At 42.4% G+C, this 26,914-nt stretch overlaps 1 protein-coding gene across 11 annotated transcripts in view; it reads right to left on the reverse strand.

Moving 5' to 3' along the window:
• RAPGEF4 (Rap guanine nucleotide exchange factor 4) overlaps positions 1 to 26,914 on the reverse strand; it is a 284,964-nt gene that overhangs the window by 122,670 nt on the left and 135,380 nt on the right. For all 11 annotated transcript variants that reach the window (XM_081814166.1, XM_081814167.1, XM_081814162.1 and 8 more), the window contains one exon: positions 65 to 137. In XM_081814166.1, the coding sequence (XP_081670292.1) occupies positions 65 to 137 (73 nt within the window). The remainder of the gene's footprint in view (positions 1 to 64; positions 138 to 26,914) is intronic.

Here is a 26,914-nt window from a genome sequence, read left to right on the forward strand (position 1 = left end):
TCACACGAAAACACATACTGCATGACAAATTTTTAGATACAAAATGTTCACATTTTTCACTTACTGTCATTGTTAGAGCCCGTTTCCATAACACCATAAGGAGGAGCCAGAAGTCCTGCCATGTACTGTCGATATTTCTGAAAGACAAGATTGTAAACTCAATGCATAGAGATTTACTCACTTGGAGCACTCGTTTATTTACACACTAAAAAGCAGAAACGTTGGGTGTCAGGAAGCATCTGACTCTAGTATTTACAAAGCCATGAAATTTGCTGTCTGGGATCTGTGCTCTGAAATAAAGATGCTGTGTTAGAAGGGGTCTTCGTGGATAAGACTGGAAGGGCCCCTTGCCCCTGCCCAGGGAGGGGATAATACGCCAGGCCAGTTCATTTAGGTACTTGTGACTGACGAACCCAACTGCGTGGGCTTTCCCCCTCCCTCTACCTCTTGCCCTGCTTTTCACTCCGGCAAACACATGCTCAGGTTTTTGTGGAAGGCAGAGACACTTGGTTTTTATAGATGCAGATACAAATAATTGTGCTGCCTTCTTAATAGGTGAATGGCACTGAATCAGCTTTCTTTCAAAGGAAAAAGAAATGCTTCTCTGAAAAATGTCTGTTTGAAAGAAGCTGATTCGCTTCCATTTAACTACTTCCTTTTACACTTACACCTGCCCGTTACGTGACCTCTAAAGAACTTTTGGTCTGTTGTCAAATAGAATGGTTTGACTTCATTTAGAACTATTTGGATTCCTCTGAATTGTATCCCCCTGATTTTTGGTCCAGGCCTGCCTTAAAACTTGGGCTCAGCAATATCTATTAGCCCCCAAAGTCTGTGCTGTTTTGAAGGGATAAGGCTTGGTGAGCATAAAGCCATCTAGAGCATCCACTGAGAGAGGGGCGATGTTTACAAAGAATGCAAAATGGATATTAGACATCCTGTCTTCTCAGGTAATAAATACAGCCTCCTCCCCTCTTAGAATGAAAGCCAGGCAATTTTATTTATTGCACGGTGTCATGTATATTTATGGTTTATAATTATGATGACACATAAATGTTAAATGGCATCAAAAGAATCAACACTTTATAATGTGCTTGTGGGTTACACAGACGTCAGCAGAAAAGCCTTCATCTGTAGCAATGGGCAGCTGGAGACATGCAGTGTTTGAGCAAACATCTGGCCCATTTGGTAGATTTGAATGGTGTTTGTAATGTAACATTGACGATTTCTCGAAAGAGCCTTCTTCTAGTCAAGATGTGACTAGCTTTTTTTTTTTTTAAATCCTTTTTTTCTTCTCATTCTGAGGCAACTATACTAACACCTGCATGCAAACATTAAAAATCATGATTTTCTCTGCCTCTGAGGTAACTAATCACTCAAACTTACCCACAGGACTAATCTATCACCCTGAATTCCTGACATTTCCTTTGACAGTGTCCCAGTTCTGATTCTCTTCTTTCTTATGACACCATCTACTCATCTTCCTCACGAGAGAGCACTGATTGAGCACATTACTGGGCATGCTGTTATGCTGGACTCTGAACAAAACAGGCTCACAGAAAGCAGATGGGGACTGGAATGTGTTCTGAGACGGTTTTGTGACCCCCTACAGCCTTTTGAGTTATTCTTCTTACTGTTAGCAACTCCTTACCAGGCTCTTTTTTTTTTTTTTTAAAGATTTTATTTATTCATTTGACAGGGAGAGACACAGCGAGAGAGGAAACACAAGCAGGGGGAATGGGAGAGAGAGAAGCAGGCTTCCCGCGGAGCAGGGAGCCCGATGTAGGGCTCGATCCCGGGACGCCGGGACCATGACCTGAGCCGAAGGCAGGCGCCTAACGACTGAGCCACCCAGGCGCCCCCTTACCAGGCTCTTAAACGAAATAACCTACGTTAAATTAAAGGAGCAATTTTGCTTTGCTTGGAAATGTTTCAGATGGGGCGGATGTTCTTTGTCTCAGGCACCCCAATGCCAGTTCCCATGAGCTCCACAGAAGCACCTTCCTGACTCTAAATGAATGGGCCTTCGCCTTCCTTTAGCCCCATAGCACTGGGTTTGTTGCTCGTTCATGGAGTACAGCATCAGGGCTGTGCTCTGGGAACAGAAAATAGAGCAGCCCTTGGGCAAGCAGGAGGCGGGCCAGGTTTTAGGGCATGTGTGTACTGAACACCTACTATGTGCAGGCAACGTCCTAGGCACTGGGCTCATTGCAGAGAACAAGCAGACAGGCCTTATGCACTTGTGAAGTGTCTCTGCCCCAGAGAGCACCAAGCCTTGCACATAAGATGAACTTAATATTTATCTGTTGAATTTTAGAATTTTTATGGAGAATGTCAAACATGTATAAAAACAGAATAACACATACCTAACGTCCAGCCTCAAAAATTATGAACTCATGACCAATGTTGTTCCCTCTACACTCCTTTCCACCTGCTCTTTCTGGAATTATTTTGAAGCAAATCCCAGATATCATATTATTTGATCCATAAATATTTCAGTAGTGATCTCTAAAAGACATGGACTCTTTTTTTTTCCCCAAACAAAACCACAATACCACTATCACAACTAAGAAATGTAACATTTCCATAATGTCCATTTGATGTTCAAATTTCTGTTTCATAAATGTCATTGCTGAATTTAATTAAATACTTTAATTTTATAAAGTACTTTATTTAATAAGACAACATTGGTTTCAGCAGAATAACTTTGGGTATAGGAGAGATTGCAAAAACAGAAATTTTAACACCTATAAATAGGGGTGGTGCCTGGGTAGCTCAGTTGGTTAAGCATCTGACCCTTGATTTCAGCTTAGGTCATGATCTCGGGGTTGTGGGATTGAGCCCTGTGTTGGGCTCTGCGCTCAGCAGGGAGTCTGCTTGAGATTCTCTCTCTCCCTCTGCCCCTCCCCCACCATGTGCACACATGCACACATCTCTCTCTCTCTGGCTCTCTAGAATAAATGAATGAATGAATGAATGAATAAATCTTTCAAAAAATTTTAACACCTATAAGTAAAAAGTCAACCTTTTAAAATCGATGGGACATTTTTTAGAAAACATTCACTAAAACAGGAAAATTGATCTCTTACGTAGCACCATACAGAGAACCCTATATTAGTTAGGATAAAAACAACTAATTGAAATAAAACCTATATCAGAAAATTGGGATTCCTAAATAACTTGCATACTGCTTGATCTTTGGGCAGCATCTCATCTTCCAAACACCAGTTAAAAAACAATCTATAAAAGAATATATCATATGAAAAGATGCAGAAGCTCACTTATGACAGAAAGGCACAAATAAATGGAATCTTTTAAAAAAAAGGCACATTAAGACTATAGTGCAATGTCACTTCTCACTTGTCAGATTGGCAAAAGTTTCAAAAAATTTACTAACACACAACTGGTTATCTCATACGTTGCTTCTGTAAAATCAGACAACCTCGGTGGAAGGTAATTTGCAAGTATCCCTCACATTAAATGTCTCTTCCCTTCCACTGAGCAAAGAACCTCCCTTAGAGCTCCTGAAATACCCGAATACACATGCAAACAGGCGTATCTGTCTGTAACAGCAAACAAAACAACAGCAACATCAAATAGGAAATAACTCAAATGTCCACAAGTAGATGGCACCCAGGCTACTTCCTGATGAAGAGATGATATTGGAATATTATGCAGCCATGAATGAAGCAGCACTACCGGCTGACATAGAACTAGCTCCACAATATACTGTGAAATTAAAAAAAGGCAAACCACAGCCCTGTATGTAGAGTATGCTACCATTTTGTGGGGATAAAAGAATAGATGTGTGTATGTGAATATTCATAAAGATTTGTAAATGCATAGACTATCTCTGGACACATACACAAGAATGTTGTAACAAAGACTGCCTCTGGGAAAGAGATCTAGGTGGCTGAGGATCACGTGGGAGAGAGACTTAGTTGTCCCTGTTCATCACCCACTGTGGCTGCCTGGCCTGGGGCTGAACCGGTGGCGCTGGCTCGCAGTGGCATTCAGTATCAATCATCAGAGTGTGGACGGCTGGCAGCACGGGATGATGGTGGCAGTGGAGTGAACAGACAGCCCTTCTCTCTTAAACCTGTGGAGGTGGGAGTAATTCCCTTCGACCATAAAGTCCTCCAGAGTAGGGGAACTGTAGGATTAGATACTGGGCTGCCTTGTAATAGAGTTTATTGCTGCTACAGTGATGAACTGAAAAATGAGAGACGACTGTATTAGTAAACCTAGACTGTGGAGCGGTTCATATCTTCATCGAAGTTTAAAAGCCACTCCAAGCTTTCTGAGAACAGAACAAAACTAAAGGGAATGCGCCAAGGCTCCCGTATGAAAGTCAGCACAAGGCCAGCTTTCATCTGAGCCCGCAGTTGTGCAGAGGCAAGCCGGCATATTTTCATGGTGGTTACGTGGTGTCACTCCCACATGCCTCCCACACCTTGGTTGCCAGGTGTGCAGTGGTCTGACTGGGGCCCTGGTGGACCTCTCCCCACAAAGGCTTTCCCTGGATCCCAACGCATCCTAACGCATCAATAGTTTAAACGGCTTCACTAATCATTTTTAAATCACCATATGCACCTGGGAAAGAGCTGTGCCTTTAGCTGCCACAGACACTTATCCTCACTGTAGCGGGCCCCTGGCAGGAGGACTCTGCACCATTCATACTCCCTAACACTTCACGACCTCTGACAGCAGTTAGGAAATCAGTTCACATGACAAGAAAACCACAAGGGCCTTCAGGGGTCTTCGAAGAATTTGGTAGGCTTCGTTCTTAGAATCTACTCCTGGCTTTGTCACTAGTCAGCTGGGTCAACTCAGACAAGTCTTCTGAGCTCTCTGACTTCAGTCTCCTCATCCATAAAATGGGTGCTCTGAATGAGGTCCAGGGCTCCTTGGGGAGAACTCTGGGCTGCGTGGTGGACCCTCAGGCAAGGGCACCATGCACGCAGAACCTCCACCCCTGTGGCAACAAGAGTGTCTTCCCTTTTAACTGTTTTATAAATTAGAGTTCCAAGAGCAATTTCATCTGAAAGATGACTTTTGCTTCTAAAAAATAAAAATTTACAAATCACAAGACTAATCCCTGAACTTCTAGCCAGACAGATGTCACTCAAAGATCTCTGTAAAGAATCAACACAGACCAATTTAGGATTTGTCTACGAAGGAATAAGGATTCTACTCTCTGTTAGAAAGACTTCTATGGTTGAGATTTGGCCAGGTGACAGGTTGCTCTACCTGAAAGGTTTCTCAACAAAACTGGCATGGAGAATTTAATGGAGACGTACCACAGTGCAATGCTGACCTTCTCCAACTGAGGTGTGCAGATCCCTGGAGTGGCACGCAGCAGGGCAGAAGGGGATGCGAGAGGGGTTAATAGAAGCTCTTCTTGGAGCTTAAATTTTATTCTATGTCAAGTAGTTAAAGGATTACTTTTATACTTTCATATTACGGAGTAGAAAGCTAAATTTGCATAAATTTTAAAGATTAAAGCATGAGACTTCAAAGAAATTTTGAGCTTGCTGCTGGCTACTTCTAGCTACAAAGGGTCTAGACCCCGGGCAGGATGTATTGATTTCCTCTGCATTCGGAGAACTTCAGTGGAAAAAAAACCAAGAACTTCTGATGTTATGAAAAGCATGCAGAGATCCAAACCTCACAAGAACAGGGTCTCAATTCTGATCTTACCATTTGCTACCTATGTGAACTTGAGTAAGTTGGTCACCTCAGTTTCCTGGAAAAGGGTCCCATCTTTCAGAACCACTGGGAAGATGAGAAATAAAATCTATAAAAGTGCCCTGCATGTATTAGGCACTTAATAAATAGTTGCTGATAATAATAATAAACAACCAAGGATTAATCAAGATAATCACACTACATTTGATGAGTTTCCCAAGAAGATAGCCTTCAGCTGTAGGAAAGAACATTCTCTGCATGACAATTCCTGAGCTATGTAAAGGCCTACACAATGTAAAGACCCATAATACATCTATTGACCTGTCTGTTAAATGAGGCTGTGGAGAAATAGGAATTTAAGTAATAGACTTTCTTAAATAATTTTATAGTATACTGCCTGTTTTTATATCCGCAAGGTAAAACTGTCCAACGAGAAAGGAAGGACACAAGACAGTAAGCTCAAAAATAATTTCACAACAGTAAGTAAAGCCTTTCAGCCACCAGAACTGCAAAATATTCAAAGAACATATTTTTAAAAATGAATCTGTGAATTACAATGGGCCAGCTGATGAAGCCAAGTCAGTGTCTGTGGCTCAGAACAGAGGGAAGAGGGAAAGCAGTATGAGGGGTGTGGGATGCAGTGGAGGGGAGGGACGGCATGCTTGGACTCATGAGGCCAAATGCCTGTCCCTAAATCCAGGTGGAGATGTACTACTGGCTACGCTAATATTGTGGAAGAAGAGACAAACATGACAGACTCCAGGAAGGTTAAAACCTGGTGTGTCTCTCAGCTGACTCATGGCCCCCACACTGAAGAAGGCTGGCTGGGAGGTTGGCAGAGCAACCATCTGGTGGGAAGGGTGCCGGGGGTAAATCCAGCTCTGCGCCACAGGCCTTGAGCCCCAGCGTGGGGCTGCTCCCACCCAGAGCTAGGGCTGCTTTTCTCTAATTTGCACAAAGGCTCCATATGACCCAGCTGTAGTCCAGGAGCCGGAATACTAAAGCTGGGTGGCATCTGCTGGGGGAGGAGGCATACCAGAGAGAGGTCCCCTTCTGAAAGGCCAGTCTCGGTTTACAAAGCAGGACTAACAGAGATAAAGGAAGGCTGGCAGCTTGTACCCTAGCTGGACCCTGTATGCCAAAAGAAAATGGGGTCCTGGTGGAGCAAGATTCCCTACCCTGGAGGTGAAGGTCTTCCGGACACACAGTGAGGCTTTTTCTGAGTGTTCTTCAAGCTACTGCCTGCTGCCAAGACCTCTCCAGGCTGCAAGCGGGAGCCTCCACGGGGGAGCCAGGGCAGAATATGACTGTCACTACCACATTCCTGCCTGGCCAGAAGTAGCCAGGCCCAGCCGTGAGCTTTGGGCACAGCCCTTCCCAGCAACAGCCCCTCTGCTCCCCACCTGTCTTACCTAGGAGATCATCAGGTTGCAAGGAAAGCATAAGTAGCATCCTTAGGCTGGGATATGAGTGCTAGAAAAGCATTAAAAACAGGAAGCCACAAGGATGATGGGTAGGCATTGCTGTGAACACCCGAGGTGAGGGGATATGCTCAGAACAGGGATGCATTAATGAGAGCTCATGGCAGGGAGTGGCCAGGATTAGGGCAGAATAGAAGACAGCTGCTCTGGGGTCTGAGGCGATACCATGTCATAATGTCCCACTCATTATACCTGCACTAGCTTCTCCCAACTTATTAAAGCCGAGTTCATAAAATGGAATGGCAAACAGGTCATCTGTACTTTCTCTGAAAGTATTAGGATTATTTGGGAGAAGAGCTTAGAGTAGGGATCTAATGTTTAGGCCCCCCCCTTTTTTTCCTGTTTCTTGGCAAGAGTTTTTTTGTAACTTCTGTATGACGTGTAACGTGTAATGTGAAAATGGACATGGCACATTGCTCCAAAATCTGAGAGCCAGAGAATTCTCAACCATGTGAAGAAGAGTAGGAAAGAAGGGGAAAAGTAAAGCAGTTGTAAATGGAAACCTTCAAGCAGAATTCTTCTGTTTACCCTTTTAAAGCCATATGTACCGCTTCTCTCACAGCAGATCCCTGGCTGGCTTGAGTTTACCTCTTATGCCAAGTTATTCTGTTTCCTTGTTTCTCGATTTCTATAGCATCCTCATAATAGGGCTCAAAGAACTTCCATTGCTGCGTCTTCAATGATATTTAATTATATCCTTTGGTCCTAAGATAGATATTTCTAAATAGAGGCAAAATTCTGCTTGCCAACTCCTGGCCATTTGTAATTCATGACTAACCTGCCAGGAGCAGTAGTTTGGAGCATGATAATCACAACAACAGCTCTAATCAAGGAAGTTTTCCAACCCTGAGTTCTTTAAGAGCTCTAGGCTAAAGCCCAAGCAAGATGACCCTGCAGGTAAGCAAACAGCACCTATTTGAAATTCTCTCTCCTACGGGGCAGGTGGTGGAGGGTGGGGCAAATTCAGATTCGAAAGTCAGGGCAAGGCAGGGAATCTGAGGCTGGGGAGCCTTGGGGGTACAGGGCAGGGGGCAAGGAGAACAGCCTTCCAGGTCGAGGGGGAACAGGTGCTAATGTTAGAGATGAGGCCAGTCTGGCAGGGGAATCAGGACAAGGGTGCTGGGGGGAGGGGAAGGCAATGAGGCCAAGTGGTGCAAGGGCTGGACAGGTAAGGCCTTGCGGGTCACAGTGAGGATTCTGAACATCACCCTCGTGCAACAGAGAGAAGTGTAAGTAGAGAAGTGACAAGAAGAGATAAGTATTTTTTTTAAAGATTTTATTTATTTATTTGAGAGAGAGAGAATGAGAGAGAGAGAGAGTATGAGAGAGGGGAGTGTCAGAGGGAGAAGCAGACTGAGCAGGGAGCCCAATGCGATGTGGGACTCGATCCCAGGACTCCAGGATCATGACCTGAGCCGAAGGCAGTCACTTAAACAACTGAGCCACCCAGGCGCTCCCAGATAAGTATTTTTAAAAGATCATTTTGGCTGCTGCCTGGAGAATGGTTTTGATGGGAAAACAAGGAAGGCATTGGGAACTTAAGGGGGAGGCAGGCCTGAACCTGGAGGAGAGGTGAGAGAGGGGGATATGAAGTAGGAGGTAAAGGTACTTTATTCCTAGAGGTGAAACAATCTCCAACGACCTACAGGGAACGATATTAAAGGCTCAGATTTCTTGCTGAAGCACACTCAACACATCTATACTTTTAATATGACTAAAAAGTTTGGAGACTTCTGGGGGTTCCCTGGAATGATTATGATTTCAGTGAGTACGTACTCTGCATATTCAAGTAATTAAATTAGCCATGAGCTTCTCTTAGGAAAACTCAAATTGAAAGCAACACACACACACACACACACACACAATAGGTCAATGCTAAGACACACACACACAGTAGGTCAATGCTAAGACACACACACAGTAGGTCAATGCTAAGACACACACACAGTTGGTCAATGTTAAGACACACACACACAGTTGGTCAATGCTAAGACACACACACACAGTAGGTCAATGCTACTTAATTGAGTTATACACTAATTTGCTCTAGAGCTGGAATTGTATAATAGGCAATCCTCACAGTTCTCTTTTCACTAAGCCTGCATCTGCTACAGTCCATCTAATGTATAAATGTGACTATGCACCTTGAAACAAATAGCTTCTGCCTCCTTGTGTATAGAAAAAAAAGTTGATTGACATTTTATTTAACCATATCAATCTTTAAGGGTGATGGATATTAATATAGTTATTCTGAATTAGAACGATCAAGCCCAGCACTTATGAAACTAACAGGACTGTCAGTAATACATATCACGGAAACATGCAAATTCTAAGAAAGTGCTATTTAAGCACTTGATCATACAAAATTAGGATGCATTGATCACTTCAAAACCTAAAATAAAGGATCATTTCACAGAAAGAGCCCATGACTATCATCCCATTAGAACAAAGCACCACCATTTTGTTTCTGCTTTCTGGCTCTACAATACTGCCCAAGGGGTAGTAGCAGGGCAGGAGGGAGACGAGATGGTGAGTCATGATTCAGGGGGTGCTATGGTCTGGATGTATCCCCCCAAATTTGTAAGTTGAAATCCTAACACTGAATGTGATGGTGGGGACTTTGGGGGGGTTCTTAAGTCATGAGGGTGGAGCCCTCACAAATGGGGTCTTATAAGGGATCCCATAGAGCTCCCCTGCCCCGCCCCCCCGAGTGAGGACACAGTGAGAAGTGCCAGACTGGCACCCTGACCTCAAACTTTCAGCCTCCAGAACTGTGAGAAATAAATTTCTGTTGTTTAGAAGCCACACGGTTTCATAATAGTAGCCCAATGGACTAAGTAAGGGGAGTAGGAAGACTTTCTGGCCCAAGTAGATATCGGAACGTCCCACTTTAGAGACATTTCCTTAGTTTCTGGCTTTATCTCTCAAAACCTGAAACCACGGGAGCATAGGCACTATGCATTTCTCTGGTTAGTTTCTGAGCAAGTTTTTCTAGAAGCATCCATACATAACTCACCTATCTTATCTCCTTAACTTCAATTCTAACTACCCTGTGACCCCTAGGGGGCATACAGTATCCCAGCTTTTGCCATATGCATGCACGTTGGTCACTAGAATGGAAACTACACAAGGACAGTGACTTTTATCTGTTTTGCACCCTGATGGAGCTCAATAGCCTGGAGTAGGCTACTTCTCAGCTTCCACTATTCTTGACTTTTGGAGACTGTCTACATTGATTCATTCCCAACTCCTGCAGCTTTTCCTCCCCCACACACATTTTTGCACTTACTTTCTTCATCCCCCTTCATTTTCATCATTTCTGTGATTTCTGCTTCAAGCTACCATACACAACCTTGGAGCATCCTTGCCAATCCAATCCAATATATCCCTACTGCACATATCTGGGAATCTTGGAAGCTTCTGATCGGTGTGCAATGTTGTATGCCTTGAATCCTTTGAGTGGCTCCTGGTTTCTATCACCTTTCCACTTTAGATAATCTGAACTCTGTTTCCCCTGCAGAGTGTGTTTGCAGGGGCCTCACCCAGGCCCCACACTTCCTAATTCCCTTCTATATCCTCAAATAACAGATTAGGCCCCAAGTCTCCTAGCAGGAACACCAGGAAGTGTCAATAATGGGGGTAGTGCTCTAGCCATTCTGGAAAACTGTAAGAGAACAGTACAGTGCCATGTGTCTGAGGGGGTATGAGAGTGGGGGCCTGAAAGAGTTGGGGGGATACAATCTTTAAGATCCAGGCAAGTGTGGTACCTCATCCTAGTTCTGCAAACCTCCGCTGGTGCTAAGGAGACCTGCAAAGCATCACCCAACCCAGCCCCCGCCTGCCCTTCCAGCCTCAGTTCCCACATTTCGATTTCCCAACCACATTGGCCCCTTTCAGCTGCTCCAGCATGTTGAGCTTTCCCCTTCAGGGCCTCCTGCATCTTCCTGCTCTCTGGAAAGCCCTTCCCACCACTGGTCTTGCCAACATCTGCTCACCTGCGCTTACATATGGCCTCTTCAGAATGGCCCTCCCTGAACCCCCAGTTTATGGGAGTCTCCTGTTACCCCCTCTCCTGGCATCATGTCTTTGCTATCGGTGTGCCCAGGTAATGTGTGGTTATGTCCGTATGTGAGTGTGTGCTGGCTCAATGCCTTTCTCCTCGGCTCCACTATAGGCTAGTCAGGGCAGGGACCACAACTATGCTCTCTCTCCCTGCATACTCTGGACCGAGCACAGAACCTACAACATAGCAGGCTTTCAGGGAATATTTGTTTAGTGAATGAATTACTGACAGAATTTGTTAACCACTCTGAGGTTCAGGTTCCTCAATAATAAACCAGAACTATTACCACATACCCTTCACAGTTGATGGAAGGACTGGATGAGATAATCCGCGTAAAGCTCCTCGCAGCCTGGGCACACGATAAATGTTGGCTCCCATGTCCTCTACATCATGATTTTTTTCTCACACCAATTCTGCTAAGTGGTACATTTCCATTTAAAAAAACTACGGCTTGGGGAGCGTGGGTGGCTCAGTCGGTTGAGCGACTGCCTTCAGCTCGGGTCGTGGTCCCAGGGTCCTGGAATTGAGCCCCGCATCGGGCTCCCTGCTCAGCGGGGAGCCTGCTTCTCCCTCTCCCTCTGCGGCTCTCCCTGCTTGTGCTCTCTCTCTCTGTCAAATAGATCAATAAAATCTTAACAAAATAATAAAAAAATTAAAAAACTAAGGCTTGAAAGAAAAGCACATCTAATGCATGAAGATCTATAAAAGCAAATCTAATGATTTGAAGATATGATGAAAGAAGCTACTTGAAATCATATGATGTACATGGTCAAATATCTCTGTGATGTTTGTTTGCTCTTTATGAATAAGCTTCTTGCTTTCAGAGAAGCGACAGTGGGAGCATGAAGATCAGTTGATGTTGATAAAAACAAAACCTAAATTTAACTCATCAAAATCTATGATACTAATCAATTTTGTAATTTAAAAGGAAGTACAGAGGGATAGAGTAGCCAGTCTGCTCTACCAGAATTAGCACCAAAACACACTCACTAGTGAAAATTTAGTTTTAAGAGACCCAGGCATGAATCTTGGCTGAAAAAACTGGCAGCTATATTATAAATAGCTGAAGGTAGAAAATGATTCATTTTGCATATCCAACTTATTTTTTTTCATAATTCTGCCTACTGCTGTTACTTTCTTAGGCACATCATTTTTTAATAAGTTTGCCCTTTAGTTTTGTTCTAACTACTGTTCTCTTCTCTCTCTCTCTTTCACTCTCTCTCTCCCTTCCTGTCTCTCTTTATATTCCACCCTCCTCCCCTTTATACAAATTTATAAAAATAAATTTTTACTTCTATAAAATAAATAAGAGCACATGATAAAAAATTAAACTACAAGGTGTGTAAAATGGAAAAAAATAATTCTCTCCCTTTGTTACCCTCCACCTACTACTGACCTATCTAGTCCCACCGTCCAGTTAATCACCGCTGACACTGATTTCTTCTGTAACGTCCAGAACGTTTCTATGCACACACCATTATCTATCTATCTATCTATCTACCTACCTATCTATCTATCTATCTATCTATCTATCTATCTATCTACCTACCTACCTATCTATCTATCTATGAGATCACTTGGTACATGATGTTTTATCCTTTCTCTCTCTCTCTCTCTCTCTCCAATAATGTATTTTGGATGGCTTTTGTGATCAGAACACATTTCCCCATTGCTTTTTTGTTAGATACCTCATTTTGGGGCCATTTCCCCATTTAACCCAATTGGGGGAAATCTGGAAAATATATTGAATTTGCATCATCAAAATATCTTCCCTTATGTAAAGCAAAAAGATAAAGATCATATATACAGGTCTTATCAAGTGGTGATTTCAGTTATATTCATGAAAATGAGATAGCACTGTAAAATTTAATTCCAAGGCAAACAAATATGCAAGCATATCACTCAGAAAATTTCTTTGATCTCTCTGATGGCTTTATCTAATTGGTGGCATTATGTTGTAATTCCACTGCCTGCCAACTATATATTTGTAACCTTGGTAAAGGCTTCCCATGTAATACAGCTGAAGAAAAAATATTGTGTGTGTACTCTCCTTTAACACTGTCAGAAGAAAAAATAAATTTAATTAAATTTCAATCTCTGTCAGTTTAAGGGGAATAGAACAGAAATTGTAGAACATTATAGGTGGTGTTTGAATATTATTAGTGTTAAAAGGATTCCAGATTTACAGCTTTTGATAATTGTGTTGTGGTTATATAAGAAAATGTCCTTGTTCTAAGGAAACATGCCCTGAAATATTTAGTATTTGGGGGTAAAGGAGTACGATGTCTTAACTTACAAATGATTCAGAAAAAAAACAGAGACAGAGAGGAAGAAAGAGCATGCTAAAGCAAATGGGGCAAAATGTAAATGGCAGAAGCAGAGTAGTCTAGGAGAGTTCTTTGTACTATTCTTCCAACTTTCCTGGGTATACTTTAAATTATGTCAAAATTGTAAGTTACCAAAAAATGAAAAGGAGTTGGGAGTTGAAACTTGAAAGGATTACTCTTAATGCATTTATTCTGTCAACATCTGCCTTCCCCAACTCGGCTCAGTCACAGGCTCTGCCTGCATGTCATAGGTCCAACTGCAAGTCCTTTTTGGAGGGGAAACTCTGTCCCCACTGGCTGGGAAGGTCCAGAGCTGTCCCTGAGCACAAGGTGTCCACATATGTATCTGGCATGTGGGTAGAGGGGTGCCAAGGGTGGAAAGACAACACCTCAGGGCTACAAAGCCACAGCCTTCCCCGAATCCTTCCTTACATGGCCCCCATACCTGGACCTCTTTCTACCTTTACTCCTTGAGGAGTATATGTTCTTTTTTTTTTTTTTTTTTTTGGCTGGCCCTCAATGCAGTCCACAGCCTTCCTTGCCCTTGTCTGCCTCTCTTCCCTAAGGGCTATTTCTAGTCGCTTACACTGCTAGTTCTAGCTTGAAATACTGCCTACACTTTACAGATGACCCAAAGCCGTGACGCACTCACCTAAGCTCAATTTTTTTGTTCTTTCACTGTTGGGAAGCCTTTTCCCCAGGCCCTACTCACCAGACCAGAGGATCCCCTTGGTCTCAGTGCCATCTTCTATCTAAAGTTGGAATTTTCTAGGCTCTTTTAGCAGTCATGCTGGTTGTTGGCTACTGCCCTTACAGTTTTTGTAACTAGGTTTTCTGGGAAGTGCATTCCGCTTCCATGACGCCCAAGGACACCGGATGTCCCATCTCTAATGTTAACAGAGCTGAAGAGTCTAACTGTCCCACACCGATTAACCTTTGATCACACACAAAAACAGATTTCTGCTGCAATCTAGAAACTCAACTTCAAATGTCAGTTCTCCATTCAGAATATGCCTATACGGGACTTTCCTATAAATGATCTCTACAGTGCTAGAAGGAGAGAAACAACCTTTCTACCAGTCAACACAAACATCTAAACAAGATGATACAGGCGTGCAATGCTTCCGAAGACCCAAAGCATAAAACATGAATGTGTGTTTTCCAATATTTGCAATGTACAGATATTCTTGATTTTATTGCAGATTTAAATAAAATTCCTGACGTTTTTAAAATAGTATTACATTTCCCCCCAAATCAATGTATCTATAGCTTATAAGTAACATCTATTGAATACAGTGATGTATATTTAAACTTTAGGGAAAAATCATAGCATATTGCATCAGAGAGAACAATCTTAAGAAGAGAAAACTTTAGGGAATAGAGAAGTGCCTTATTAAAAATTTCTTAGCGGCCTCACTGGGAAAGGAAATATTGCCAACCGCTTTCCCACACCGTATACAGCTAATCCAGACAAAGGATTCTCCTTCCTTCAGTGAAAGTGTCAAGCTGAAAATGACACCTTTAAGGACAGACATGGGGACAGCCCAGGAGGAGGGCAGCCAGGTGAGGGACTCTAAATACGGACACTAGCTCCCACCCACCCCCCAGCCCCTCCAAGTGATGACATTCTGGTTCATCCTTTGCTCTCTCCTTCAAGGGGAAGTGGCCTGCTCCAGCCTCTCTGCATCCCAGGGAGCTGAAATGCCTGGCCAAGTGCCTCTTGGTCTCATCTATGGGTGTAAGGAGCTGGCCAAAGGGAAGGACTTGAGTCTAAGAGAGTATGTTGACCAGAGCCTGTCCAAATGGGCCCACAGAGTGAGGCAGCCCTGGGGAAGGGATGGGGGTGGTGGAGAGGTTGGAGAGAAGAAAGGAAGAACTAGTGCTACATCAATAGAGCAAAGAGGCGGTGGCCTGGGGGATACCAAGTGTAGGGTGCATGCAGTGTTGGCCAGGGGGATTCATTCACAGGGTGCAGGATTTGGCAGCCACATATGGCACTTCTTCCTGGCTCTCCTGTGTCCACTCCAGCTCTTCCTTCCTCAAATATGGACCTCATCCCCATCTGGATGTTGACCATGATCTCCAGCTCCCTTTCAGATCTTTGTCTCCTGCATCTTCCATCTTGATGTTTGACCCTCAAACCCACAATTCCTGTATGGGAATCATACTGGTACCTACATCCCTCTTCTCAGCTTGGATCTACTTCCCCAGACTAGACTCCACACACTTGTTTGTAGGTCGCTCAGATGCCCAGGTTCCAGCCTGTAGGCCTGGCCCTCTGATGTTGCCAAATAACACAGCTCCTCTCCCTGAGGCCAGTGGCCAGGGGGCCTCTCACGCCCAACCTTTCATGCTACCAGTGAAGCCTCTTTTTTTTTTTTTTTAATTTTTTTTTTTTTAAGATTTTATTTATTTATTTGAGAGAGAGAATGAGATAGAGTGAGCATGAGAGGGGGGAGGGCCAGAGGGAGAAGCAGACTCCCCACTGAGCAGGGAGCCCGATGCGGGACTCGATCCCGGGACTCCAGGATCATGACCTGAGCCGAAGGCAGTCGCTTAACCAACTGAGCCACCCAGGCGCCCTACCAGTGAAGCCTCTTACCTGCAGTTTGACAGACAGCACTTTGCACACTGTAAAGTTCAGTACACATACTATTTATAAGTATCGAATGTAGTTGCTACACCAGGAGGCTAAGATACAAAATGAAGAAGGCAATTCTAAAGAAAACTCTCATTTGAAAGCCTCCCATTGAAATGAATGTTCACCTTTGTTTCACTGAATTAATTTATCCCAATCTGGTTCTCAAGAGACCACTAACCGGGGTGTGGTTTGTCTTCTTGGGGTGATAAAATTGTTCTAAAATTGATTGTGGTGATGGTGACACAACCGACTAAAAGCTATTGAATTGTACTCTTTAAGTGGGCAAATTGTATGGTATGTGAATTATGCCTAAATAAAGCTGTTTAAAAAAAAGAGAGAAAATACTCTGTGGACTTCAGGATGTGACCCTAACCCACCGAATCTATCCACCTGGCTGCCAGAGGGAGGGATCAGTAAAAGATGCAGGAAAGTCATTTTCTGGAGATTCTGGGTGGGCTCTGCAGAAGCACACACCCTGATTTTACCTGCAGGAAGCCGAGTCTGGCCATCCCTCCCACAGGCAGCTCCCCACACAGGAACACCGCACGCCAGGAGAACTGGCCTGTGTAGGTTTCTCTGCGCCTATAGCATGCAGAGCTATGCCTACTTTTTTCAGCATTTGATTTTTTCCAAACAAAAGGAGAAACCAAGCACATAAAACCCAACAGTGAATTGATGAGCAACTTTGCATATATATAGAATTTCCAGGCAATAAAGCATGCTCTCCAACAAGCTTGTCTTTGTTTGGAGGAAAATTACACTTTGCTTTCTCACAATGCCCTCTGCCAAGCCCAGTGTGCCCTCCTAATTTAAATTAGTCTTTCAATTGTATGATCTTTCCAAAAGAAACTAATTTTCACTACGCTCATTCAGGAAACTTAACCAGAACTCGGATTTTTTTGTTGTTGTTGTTGGGGGAGGTGGTAAACCCACATAGTAAGGTTTTCTGCTTTGCCACAATCCTGAGATTAATCATTTTCTGAATATCTATAAATATTATTTTGATTATGTGAATGGCTTTAAATAGCTGTTTATGAAAAACTCACAATACTGTAAGTCTGCAAAGAAATAAGCCTAATATAAAATGTGAGCAAGAGAATTAAACACAAATTGCACAATTATATTCTAATTTGTAGATTGTAATTCAGTGTGCCATAATGATCTATCCTGAAAATATGTTATCTCAAAAAAAAACATTAAAAACTGATTAAGATAACTTTTCTCACAAATCCTAAAATGCTTCATTCGCTGGGTAATTTCATTTTGTCCTATCTCAACAAGGACATTGAGAATCAAAGACCTCAAAAGGAGGTTAATAAATCTTGACAGCTTTTGTAGGTTCTGTTTTCTTATTGTATGTTAAGTCCTATATGAAGTTCAGCAGTTCACATAATCTGACATAAAAATGGAGGATTAAAAAAAAGTTTAAAACTTTGATTTCTCAGAAAATGTCTTAATGGCATCTCTTTCTCATTGCTGCGTTATTTCCCAGAAAAGGCTCCTTTTTCACTATAATTTTCCAAAATAAATCTGTGATAGAAGAGGATATCATGGCAATGGGAAAGGTGAGAATTCCTATCAAAAGTGGATTAATTTTTTAAAATTGTCATAAATATATAGCTTATCCTATAAATTCATAATCTGGACAAGACTATCATTCTGAATTACTTTGGGGCAAATTCTTGTTGGCTTTTTTTCTTTTATTGTGGGGGGAGTGTTATTTTTATTCCTCCTCTCCCCAACCACTTCTTTCCCATATACAAAAATGAGATAATCATCCCTGAATGCCCTTGGTGACCCAAGCATATATATTTTGGGGACAAATTATGTCAGCATAAAATTCAAAATTGGCAGTCTCAGAGAACCAAGTTAGAAGTAGATCTGCTGTGTTTAAAATTAAACCATTTTAGTAATAACTAAAATCACAGAAAACTGAACAAAACCTCAGGAAATACGTCTTTTTTTTGGCCTGTTCATGTAAGTTACAAATCAACGCATGTGGTTTATCTCAAGTGAAGCGTGCACTGTGGACTTTTACCAAAAGCAGAGTTGGTAGAAAGCACTCGACCCTTGGATGGGGAGGCTACAAGGGTAAGACGGGATCTCAGACTCCTTGCAAAGATCCGCTGGCTCCGTTTTCTAGCAGTCTACCAATGGCAAGTTCCAAAAAACCAAACTTTTAATTAAATACTATGGAAAAGTAGAATGCCACATGCCAACCCCCCCCCAACCAACCAAACAAAAAAACCCCCACCAGAATGGCTCGCAACAGGACAAGAATCAAGAGTAAGTACTAAAGCAGAATCCAGCTGTTGTCTCCAAAAGACTAAAAACAAAGATGAAAGCCACAGGGCTGCAGGGATGCTATCACAGAGCATTTAAAACAGACCCAGAGAGTAACAACAAACCACTCCTCTCTCCTACCTTCGCTCACATACCAGAAGCTATAGGGAGCTCTCTAGAGAAAATTCAAAACACAGTTCTTCTGTTTGGTATGCTTTGAAGACGACTCAATGTACAAAGCATCAATCAGCCAATGAACACGCAAAAAGTTCAAGACAGTTCAAGTCCAATTTTATGATAATTGTTATGCAATGTTCATTGCCCACTTCAAAGGCCAAAATAGTGTGTGCAGATGCCTGTGTAAGAATGAGTGTTTTTTAAAAGGTTGGTACAAACTGGAATAAGAAAACAGATGGCAAGACATTGATACCATTATTTTGGATTTTTCTGAAATGCCCCCTCAAAGCAATGACAGATTTCAGCACCTGCTTCACAAAGTCACAGATGAGTTTTCTCTTCTCATTAAATCCTCATTCTTGCGCAGTCAGTCTAATAGCTCATGGCAGACTAAATTCCTATTCAGATTGAAATGAATGTATCATTTTTTTCCTACTTCTCCGGTCACTTATATGTGCTTCTAAAATAAACCTTCGTTGTTGTTGTTTTTTTTTTTCCATTTTTTACAAAATAACTTTTCTACTCTCTCCCACTAAACCCTTTCCCCTGGAATAAAAAGATAAAGATGAAGCGTAAGGACCAGAATTGGAACTTTTATAAAGCTTATCTCTGATTGTCTACTGTAAGCCTTGCAGTAAAAGGGAGCTTAAAATTTGGAAGTCGTTATAAGAAAGCAATACTGCAAAGTGCAAAGAATCTGGAATCCCTGGGCAGACGTGTACCACTGAAGCAACCGTTTTTACATTAAAGCATCCATGATGAAGTTGTAAATGAACTTAAAAAGGCCTTTATACAGATCTGTACAGGTACCCTTCAGACTCTAATGTTCTCCACAGACTACTCCACATCAAATAGGTAGTGAGCAAGTTCCCTGAAGCAGAGGAAGAAGTGAAAAAAAAAAGGTGGATGGCACAGTGGTTTATGGGTGAGGCTAGGGATTACCCTGGAAATTACAGAGAACTGACAACTGTGACAGGTTCTGCCCATGATGCATCTTTCGGGTGCACACAAATGTTTTCTCTGATTCTTCATGTCTTTAAATTTAAGCGTGTAAAAAAGGTCTTTGGAGTAATGAAGTAAAGCAGGGACTTTCAAGTAGCATCTTTACCAAGGATGGGGGCAGAATCTTCTGCTGGCTTGGACCTAAAGGATCAGACCATAGCACTGTAAATATCAATGTTCCAACGAGCAGGGCTCAAACTGGTGGTGCATTTGGAAGTGAAAAGCATGCTGGTGGAATCTGGCAACTGTGTCTGAAAGGACTCAAGTTTCAGTAAAGGTGCTTTAGCTTCACATTTCTTCAAGCCTTTCAGGCAATCCTGGAGCCCTTTCTTCTGAAGAAGACAAGGAAAGTGAAGATCTGCCCTGAACAAATGCATCCTACAGAACAGGGCAGTGGCTAATACCCTGTGCCCTTGAGGCCCTAACTAAATCAAGAAACTCATTTTGGAAAAATAGAAATACAGTTGTCATAACATTAAAAAAAAAAAAAAAGAGTTTAGAATCCTGCCTGAGTCAGAAGCCTTGTGCTCCACTCCCATGGTTAGGGGCGTCATCTGTGGAGTTGCTTTGCAAAGTGCTATTGTTTCATGATGTTTCTGGCATGCTCCTGATTCTCTCGTCAGCTTCCACTGTCTTTCACACAGGATATCAGGTGGTCGCTTTCATCTCTTGGTTCTAAGTGAACCTCAAACTGTGCCCCAGCCCCTGTGGTGCTTCCCCAGGACTGACCTGCTCACACCTCCAGGCAAGTGTGTCCTGTGAAGGCCTTCCTCACTCTGTGCTGCTGGCTCTCACCACTTACCCTTCACAACCCCTAACCACAGATGTGTAACTGACCACTGCCATCGTGCTCTCCTTATGCTCTATGCAGATTTCTAGCATCATTTCTCTCCGGTAGACCCTATACTCCCATTAGGTAGGAAGCACATCTTACTCCTCTTTCTAGCCCCAGCCTGCACCATTGTTCCTGACAAAGAGTGGGACCTTGATAAAGTTTACCGTGTAGATGAATATATATAATGAGATGCTATCAACATATGGAAAATTTTTCAACATAAAAATATTTTTAATTTTCTGATTTTCTCTTTTATCAGTTACCAGTTCAAAGTTTGAAGACCTGTACACGAAAGAATGTCACAGCTGAACCAAGACACACAGAAGACTGGCAGAAATGCATGCTAGCCTGGCATTTAATTTGTATTCCCCTTAAAGAAGAGCTTGAAACTGGGACTTGGATGCAGCTTTTTTGGGAGGTGAACCCAGGAGCAGGAAAACTGAGGCAAGGAAGGAGGGAAAGACAGGAACATTTGTTACTGAGCTAGTTTTCTTACTGGCGATTCTTGGAGAATGCATCCCAGAATTCTGCCTCCAAACACAGGAGTCTGGAGATTTATCTATGGATTCTCATCCCGCATTATTTGAGGGGTACCTCCAGCGCACTAACTCCCCCCAAACTTCCCAATTATCCTGAGTTTAGGTTGTGCAAGCTCTTGTGGTTTAGAAAGAAGTCCTGAGGTGCCGAGGCTGGGAATAGTTTTGGTGGGGCACTGACGTGCGTGGGAGCTGTCCATCCCAGCTGCAGCTGAAATGGAAGGTAGGCCACAAACACATTTAACTAAAGTAACAAAATAAGGTCTTACATCATCTTTTCCAGGATTATGCAGCTAAATAAATAACTTGATTCCAAAACACAATCCATTAATCCATAAAAAGAAAGTGCTTCATGGGATGATGTGGATGTCCTGGCTAGACCTCGAGGAGAGTTCCCAGGGGACCAGGTGATTTTGCCAGCTTATACTCAGTAATAACCCTCAGCCCCCCAAACAGCCCTGATTCCCACCCTTCCATCCCCCATCATTCACAGGGCAAACAAAGGGAGGACAATTGCCATACATCCTTTCTCACTCCCTGTGATTTCTTTTTACCATGTAAATCGGTCTTGGTGGTCATTTTATAAAAACGAGTGACGAAAGCAGCAAAGAGGAAAGAAGGAGGGCCCTGCTGATCCGAATAAGTTCCAACATTTAAAGATAGCTTCCCCTCTCCTCTCTTGGGCTCTGATAATTGGTTGGGAGGAATTCTTATCCACCTTCCATGTTGGGGGAACCTACGACAAATGACAGCAAACTTATACTACTTAGCTTTCTCCAAGTATATTTGATAAAGCTTCTTGCATTCATTGTCAGAATTGTCAGAATTTTCTACACCAGTGGGGAAAAGGACAGACCAACTGCAGAGTTTTTGCTATTTTTTACCTGAATCTCTGTACTATAGTTTCTTTATAGGGTAAGGATGACGTCAGGCGCCCCCCCCCGCCCCTCTGTGCACGTGCACTCTCCATTGATGCGCCCCATCTGCTCTGCTCCCACCACGCAGAACAACTGTCAATAAATTTGGCCCTTTGTTTCTTGCAATCAGTCTCACTTTTCCAACATGAGCCTTTTAGCTTCATACTGGCCCGGAATTTTGAGATACACAGATGTCATGGCAGTGAGATGAGGAAAAGGGACATAAAATCAGAAATCAAAGCTGGCTTCTAAAGAAACGTCTTTTACGGAGCACAGAGGATGTTCAGGGTGGTGGAAAGATTCCGTATGATACCATAAGGGTGAATACATTTGTCCAAATTCATGGGATGTACGACAGCAACAGTGAACTCTGATATAAACTAGGGATTCTGGGTGATGATGATGTGCCAGTGAGCGTCCATCAGTGGTAATAGATGTTACCACTCTGGCAGGGGAATGCTGATAATGGGGAGGCTGTGTGTGGGCTGAGAGCAGGGGGGATCTGAGAGATCTCTGAATTTTCCCCTCAGTTTGGTTGTGAAGTTAAACTGCTCTAAAAAATAAAGTGTACTTTTAAAAATTAATAAGTAGGGGAAAAAAGAGGAGAAGGAATAGGAGGAAAGGGACACAAAATATGCATCAAGAGATTGAGAGAGATCAGAAAATACCAACTGAGGGTTCTAGAGGGGAGGGGGTGGGGGGATGGGTTGACCTGGTGATGGGTATTAAAGAGGGCACGTACTGCATGGAGCACTGGGTGTTATACGCAAACAATGAATCATGGAACACTACATGAAAAACTAGTGATGTAATGTATGGTGATTAACATAACATAATAAAATAAAATTTAAAAAAACTCAATGTTTGAAACAAAATACTATCAGATGTTGGCTAACTGAACATAATAATAAAAATAAACAAAAATTAAAAAAAAAAAAGAAAACACCAAGGGACACATACCCGAAATGTACTATCTGTCAGATGTCATAAGGTGATATTTTTAAAGTTCAGGTAAGGTCTTAAATAAGAAAGAAAAGATATAAAATCCAGGCTGGCTTCAGGGATGGGTGACCCATGCAGCCACGCCAAGCCCCACGTTGAGAAGGGCCTTGTGCTTAGTTTAATGCTTGCTGCTATCGGCTCAGAATTCTTAATAATTTTTAAACAAAGGCCCCATGTTTTCATTTCATTGTGCTGGACAAATTATGTATCCGGACCTGAGTAAAAGGATAGGCAATGTGAGACAAGATCGTTCCCTTGCAGGCTAAAGCATAGCAAGGAAGGATTTGCAGGGATATTCTCAGAGCACTTACTCCCTGCTTCTCACTGACTCATGGTAAGTGGACTCTTTTGGTTTAAAGATGCTCAGAATGTCAGATTTTCATGTGCCTTGTCACATGCATCCAGTGAACTGACATGTGGGGTAGGGGAGATGAGATGGAGGAGAGAATCGGTACCCTGGTAGGGTAGCCCTGAGAATAGGAAGTCTTACAGATGAAGTTCCAAATGCATGCTATTCTAAATCCCCTTCACTGCTTTCCTTATTTACAGGAGTGGGGGAATAATACCTCAAAAATAACCATTGGTCACGCTTCAAAGTAAGATTCACTTACATAGAGCCAACTTCATTGTGAAGAAAATGCTTTGAGGGTCTCCTGTAGGGCAGCCTGACTAGAAATCTACTTTCCTAAAACAGGGCCGAAGAAGCAACAAAAGGTCTCCCAGTGGTCCCCAAGGACAGCTGTGGAAATGGCTGTCGCCAGTCATCCAATTCCTGAATCTAAGCCTTGGTTCTTATCAGTCATCAAACTTCCTCTCCTTAAATAGAGCTACTGCAAATGTCACCACCAGCTTTCCTAAGGACAAAATCAGGGATTTGGCGTCAGAACCTCAGCTGCCAAAATAAAAACCCTCTAAATTATTTTCAGTTCCTGCCTTACATGTTCTCTGTTCACTGTTTACCATCATGATGGTTGTTCAAGTTGGCCCTGGTGGATTTTTAGCTTGACAGCTGTAAAATATTAGAGCATATATTCTTCTTTCTTTTAGGGCTACAGAGAAATACCCAGCACACTCTGGGGCATTCTCCAAAAAAACTAGTGGATAGAACTCCAGATATACAGAACAGTTTTGCAAACTATAGTAAGTTTTTCTTGACAAAAGCTAAGAGAATTCAATTATTACCTAAGAGTTTAAATATTGGTTTTGACCTGAATTTTACAAAATGTCTATCCATATTTTAAAAACTTTCTTGCTGACTGACACTAAAAAGTAATAAGCCAGACACAATCAGAGATGCACTGGTTAGACTGAATGTATGTATACACGTATATTTTTTATTTAAGCTCATCTTTGTGCATAGACATGTCCTCTCATGAAACCTTGTTCCGTCAGTGAAAATTGCAAGTTGAAATGACCTCCGTGGGAGAAGAGGCACTTGTTATTTGGATGCAATCCTAATTACAAAGTAGCTTGATGAACAGAGACCAAATACTGCCCATGTTTATAGCAACAGGACATAATTTGGTCTCTCAACAATTGAAATCTGTTTGTAAGCAAACAAGACCTCTCTACTGACATTATTACCATGCATAAGTATTACTGCCAAAGCTTTAACAATGGAAATGCAGCAAAAATGGATTTCTTTCATTATAAAAACCTGCCTAAAAGATGTTAAAAGCCCATTAACTTGAAAGTGGACAATGTCATGTGACCTCTTCCACTAAGTAGTAAGGAAAAAAAATGAGTGCCACAACTCTTAAAACGTAACTCTATAAATATTAGAAAAGAGATTTTAGTCCGTGAGTTCTCATTCAAATAGATGTTTGACATGACAAATATGATTTTACTGGTATTTAAAATTAGGTCCAAACTGACTATCAATCTCTGAAATTGCTTGTCAGCACTCACTCTTTCCTTTTGTCTTTTCCTCTTCTTTCCCTTAGTGAAGGGATGTCTAGGAAGTCAATTAAAGTTCATCCTTATCACCCCATAAATGGTTACCAGCCCTAGGAAGATGGACACCTGGGCTCTTTGCCAGATCAAATTCCCCCCGTTAGGCAGTTAGAGAGTATGAAGCATCCAGTAGGTAACTGGCTCTAGCAACATGACATCACCATCACTCAGACAAATGTGGGAAACTCTTGAAAAAAGCTGCTTTCCATTTTGAATTCAATCTTTCACAGAAGAGAAGAAAACTATTAAGTTGGTCATAGCAAGCCAGGTCATCAAAGCTGCTATTGCAAAGGCCATGATGGATTCAAAGCAAGTTTAAAAACTGAGTTCAACACTTACAGATAAAGGTAGAAACAATATCAAGGAATGAGAATCATCCTTATTTACCAAAAATACAAACTAAGGGAGACAGAAAATCATCTTATTTGTCTGCAAATGAAAGATGGAGCTAATACTAAAATTCTCTACTTCCTGCCCACCAACAAATTTCCTGCTTCTTTGACCATGGAAATAAGTATTAACAATTTTACTAAGCAGTTAACTCTCCAATTAACACACTGTGTCTAGTCAACCCTCACCAAGGTTCTCTGTGAGGTGGTGCCACTGAGTTGGCTTGGGCAAGATCCCTCTTTTTTTTTTTTTCCCATCTGTAAGAGCAGGACCAGGGGAAAGTAGAGCAAAAATAATTCTTAAATACTTTACAGTTAAAAATTCTAGGGGTGCCTGGGTGGCTCAGTTAAGTGTCTGCCTTCAGCTGAGGTCATGATCCTGGGGTCCTGGGATGGAGCCCGGAGTTGGGCTCCATCCTCAGCGGGGAGCCTGCTTCTCCCGCTCCCTTTGCCCCTCCCCCTGCCAATGCTCTCTCTCTCAAATAAATAAATAAAATCTTTAAAAAAATTCTCTAATTCCTCCAACGGCTCTATGTGTCTCTGTTTTAACACTATACCTTTCCTGTACACTGGTTAATAACATGCAACCCTCTGACATTAATCAGTCACTTCTTGGTATCTACTTGGTGCTAAGCACCTGGGGGAATACATTGAATAAAGATAATAGAATCTTATCCCCTACAGCTTATACTCTAGTAGGAGATAAAGAAAAAAATAGGAATTATGATACAAATAGCAATGACAAGTGCTTTAACACACATCTGTTCAAAGTGCTATGGGAACTCAGAAAAGGAAAAAAAAATGCATTTGAGGAAATTCAGAAGTTTTAGAAAGGAGATGAAAACCAAAGCAGGGCACTGATAGCTTGCATGAGTTTTCTTTTCTTTTCTTTTTTAAAAGATTTTATTTATTTATTTGCCAGAGAAAGAGAGAGAACAAGCAGGGGGAGCAGCAGGCTGAGAAAGGAGCCCAAAGCGAGACTCGATCCCAGGACCCTGGGATCATGACCTGAGCCAAAGGCAGGTGATTAACCAACTGAGCCACCCAGGCATCCCTTGCATGAGTTTTCTTTCTTTTTTAAGATTTTATTTATTTGACAGAGAGAGCACAAGCAGAGGGAAAGAGAGGGAGAAGCAGGTTCCCTGCTGAGCAAGGAGCCCAATGTGGGACTCGATCCCAGGACCCTGGGATCATGACCTGGGCCGAAGGCAGACGCTTAACCGACTGAGCCACCCAGGCGTCCCCCTTGCATGAGTTTTCTAAGCAGGAAAGGGAAGAATGCTTTACCAGGCAGAGGGCATAGTATGTGCAAAGGCTCAGAGACATGAAAAAGTTTGATAAGCAGAGGAAATGGTGAGAGCAGATAGTCATGGTTAATATAAAAACTTTCCTAGAGCAGGACCAGCAAATTTTCTTCTTTGAAGGGACAGAGAATAAATACATGAGGCTTTGCAAGCCACAGTCTGTCACAACCACTCCCTTATACCTGAAAGCAGCCATGGAAAATACTTGAATAAATGAGTGTGGCTGTGTTCCAATAAAACTTTATTTACAAAACAGGCAGCAGTGTCGATTGGGCCCACAGGCCTTAGTTTTACATCCCCTAGTGTAGAGCATAAC

The sequence above is a fragment of the Leptonychotes weddellii genome, chromosome 3, assembly GCF_054177405.1.
Source record: "Leptonychotes weddellii isolate Sample4059 chromosome 3, ASM5417740v2, whole genome shotgun sequence".
Taxonomy (NCBI): domain Eukaryota; kingdom Metazoa; phylum Chordata; class Mammalia; order Carnivora; family Phocidae; genus Leptonychotes; species Leptonychotes weddellii.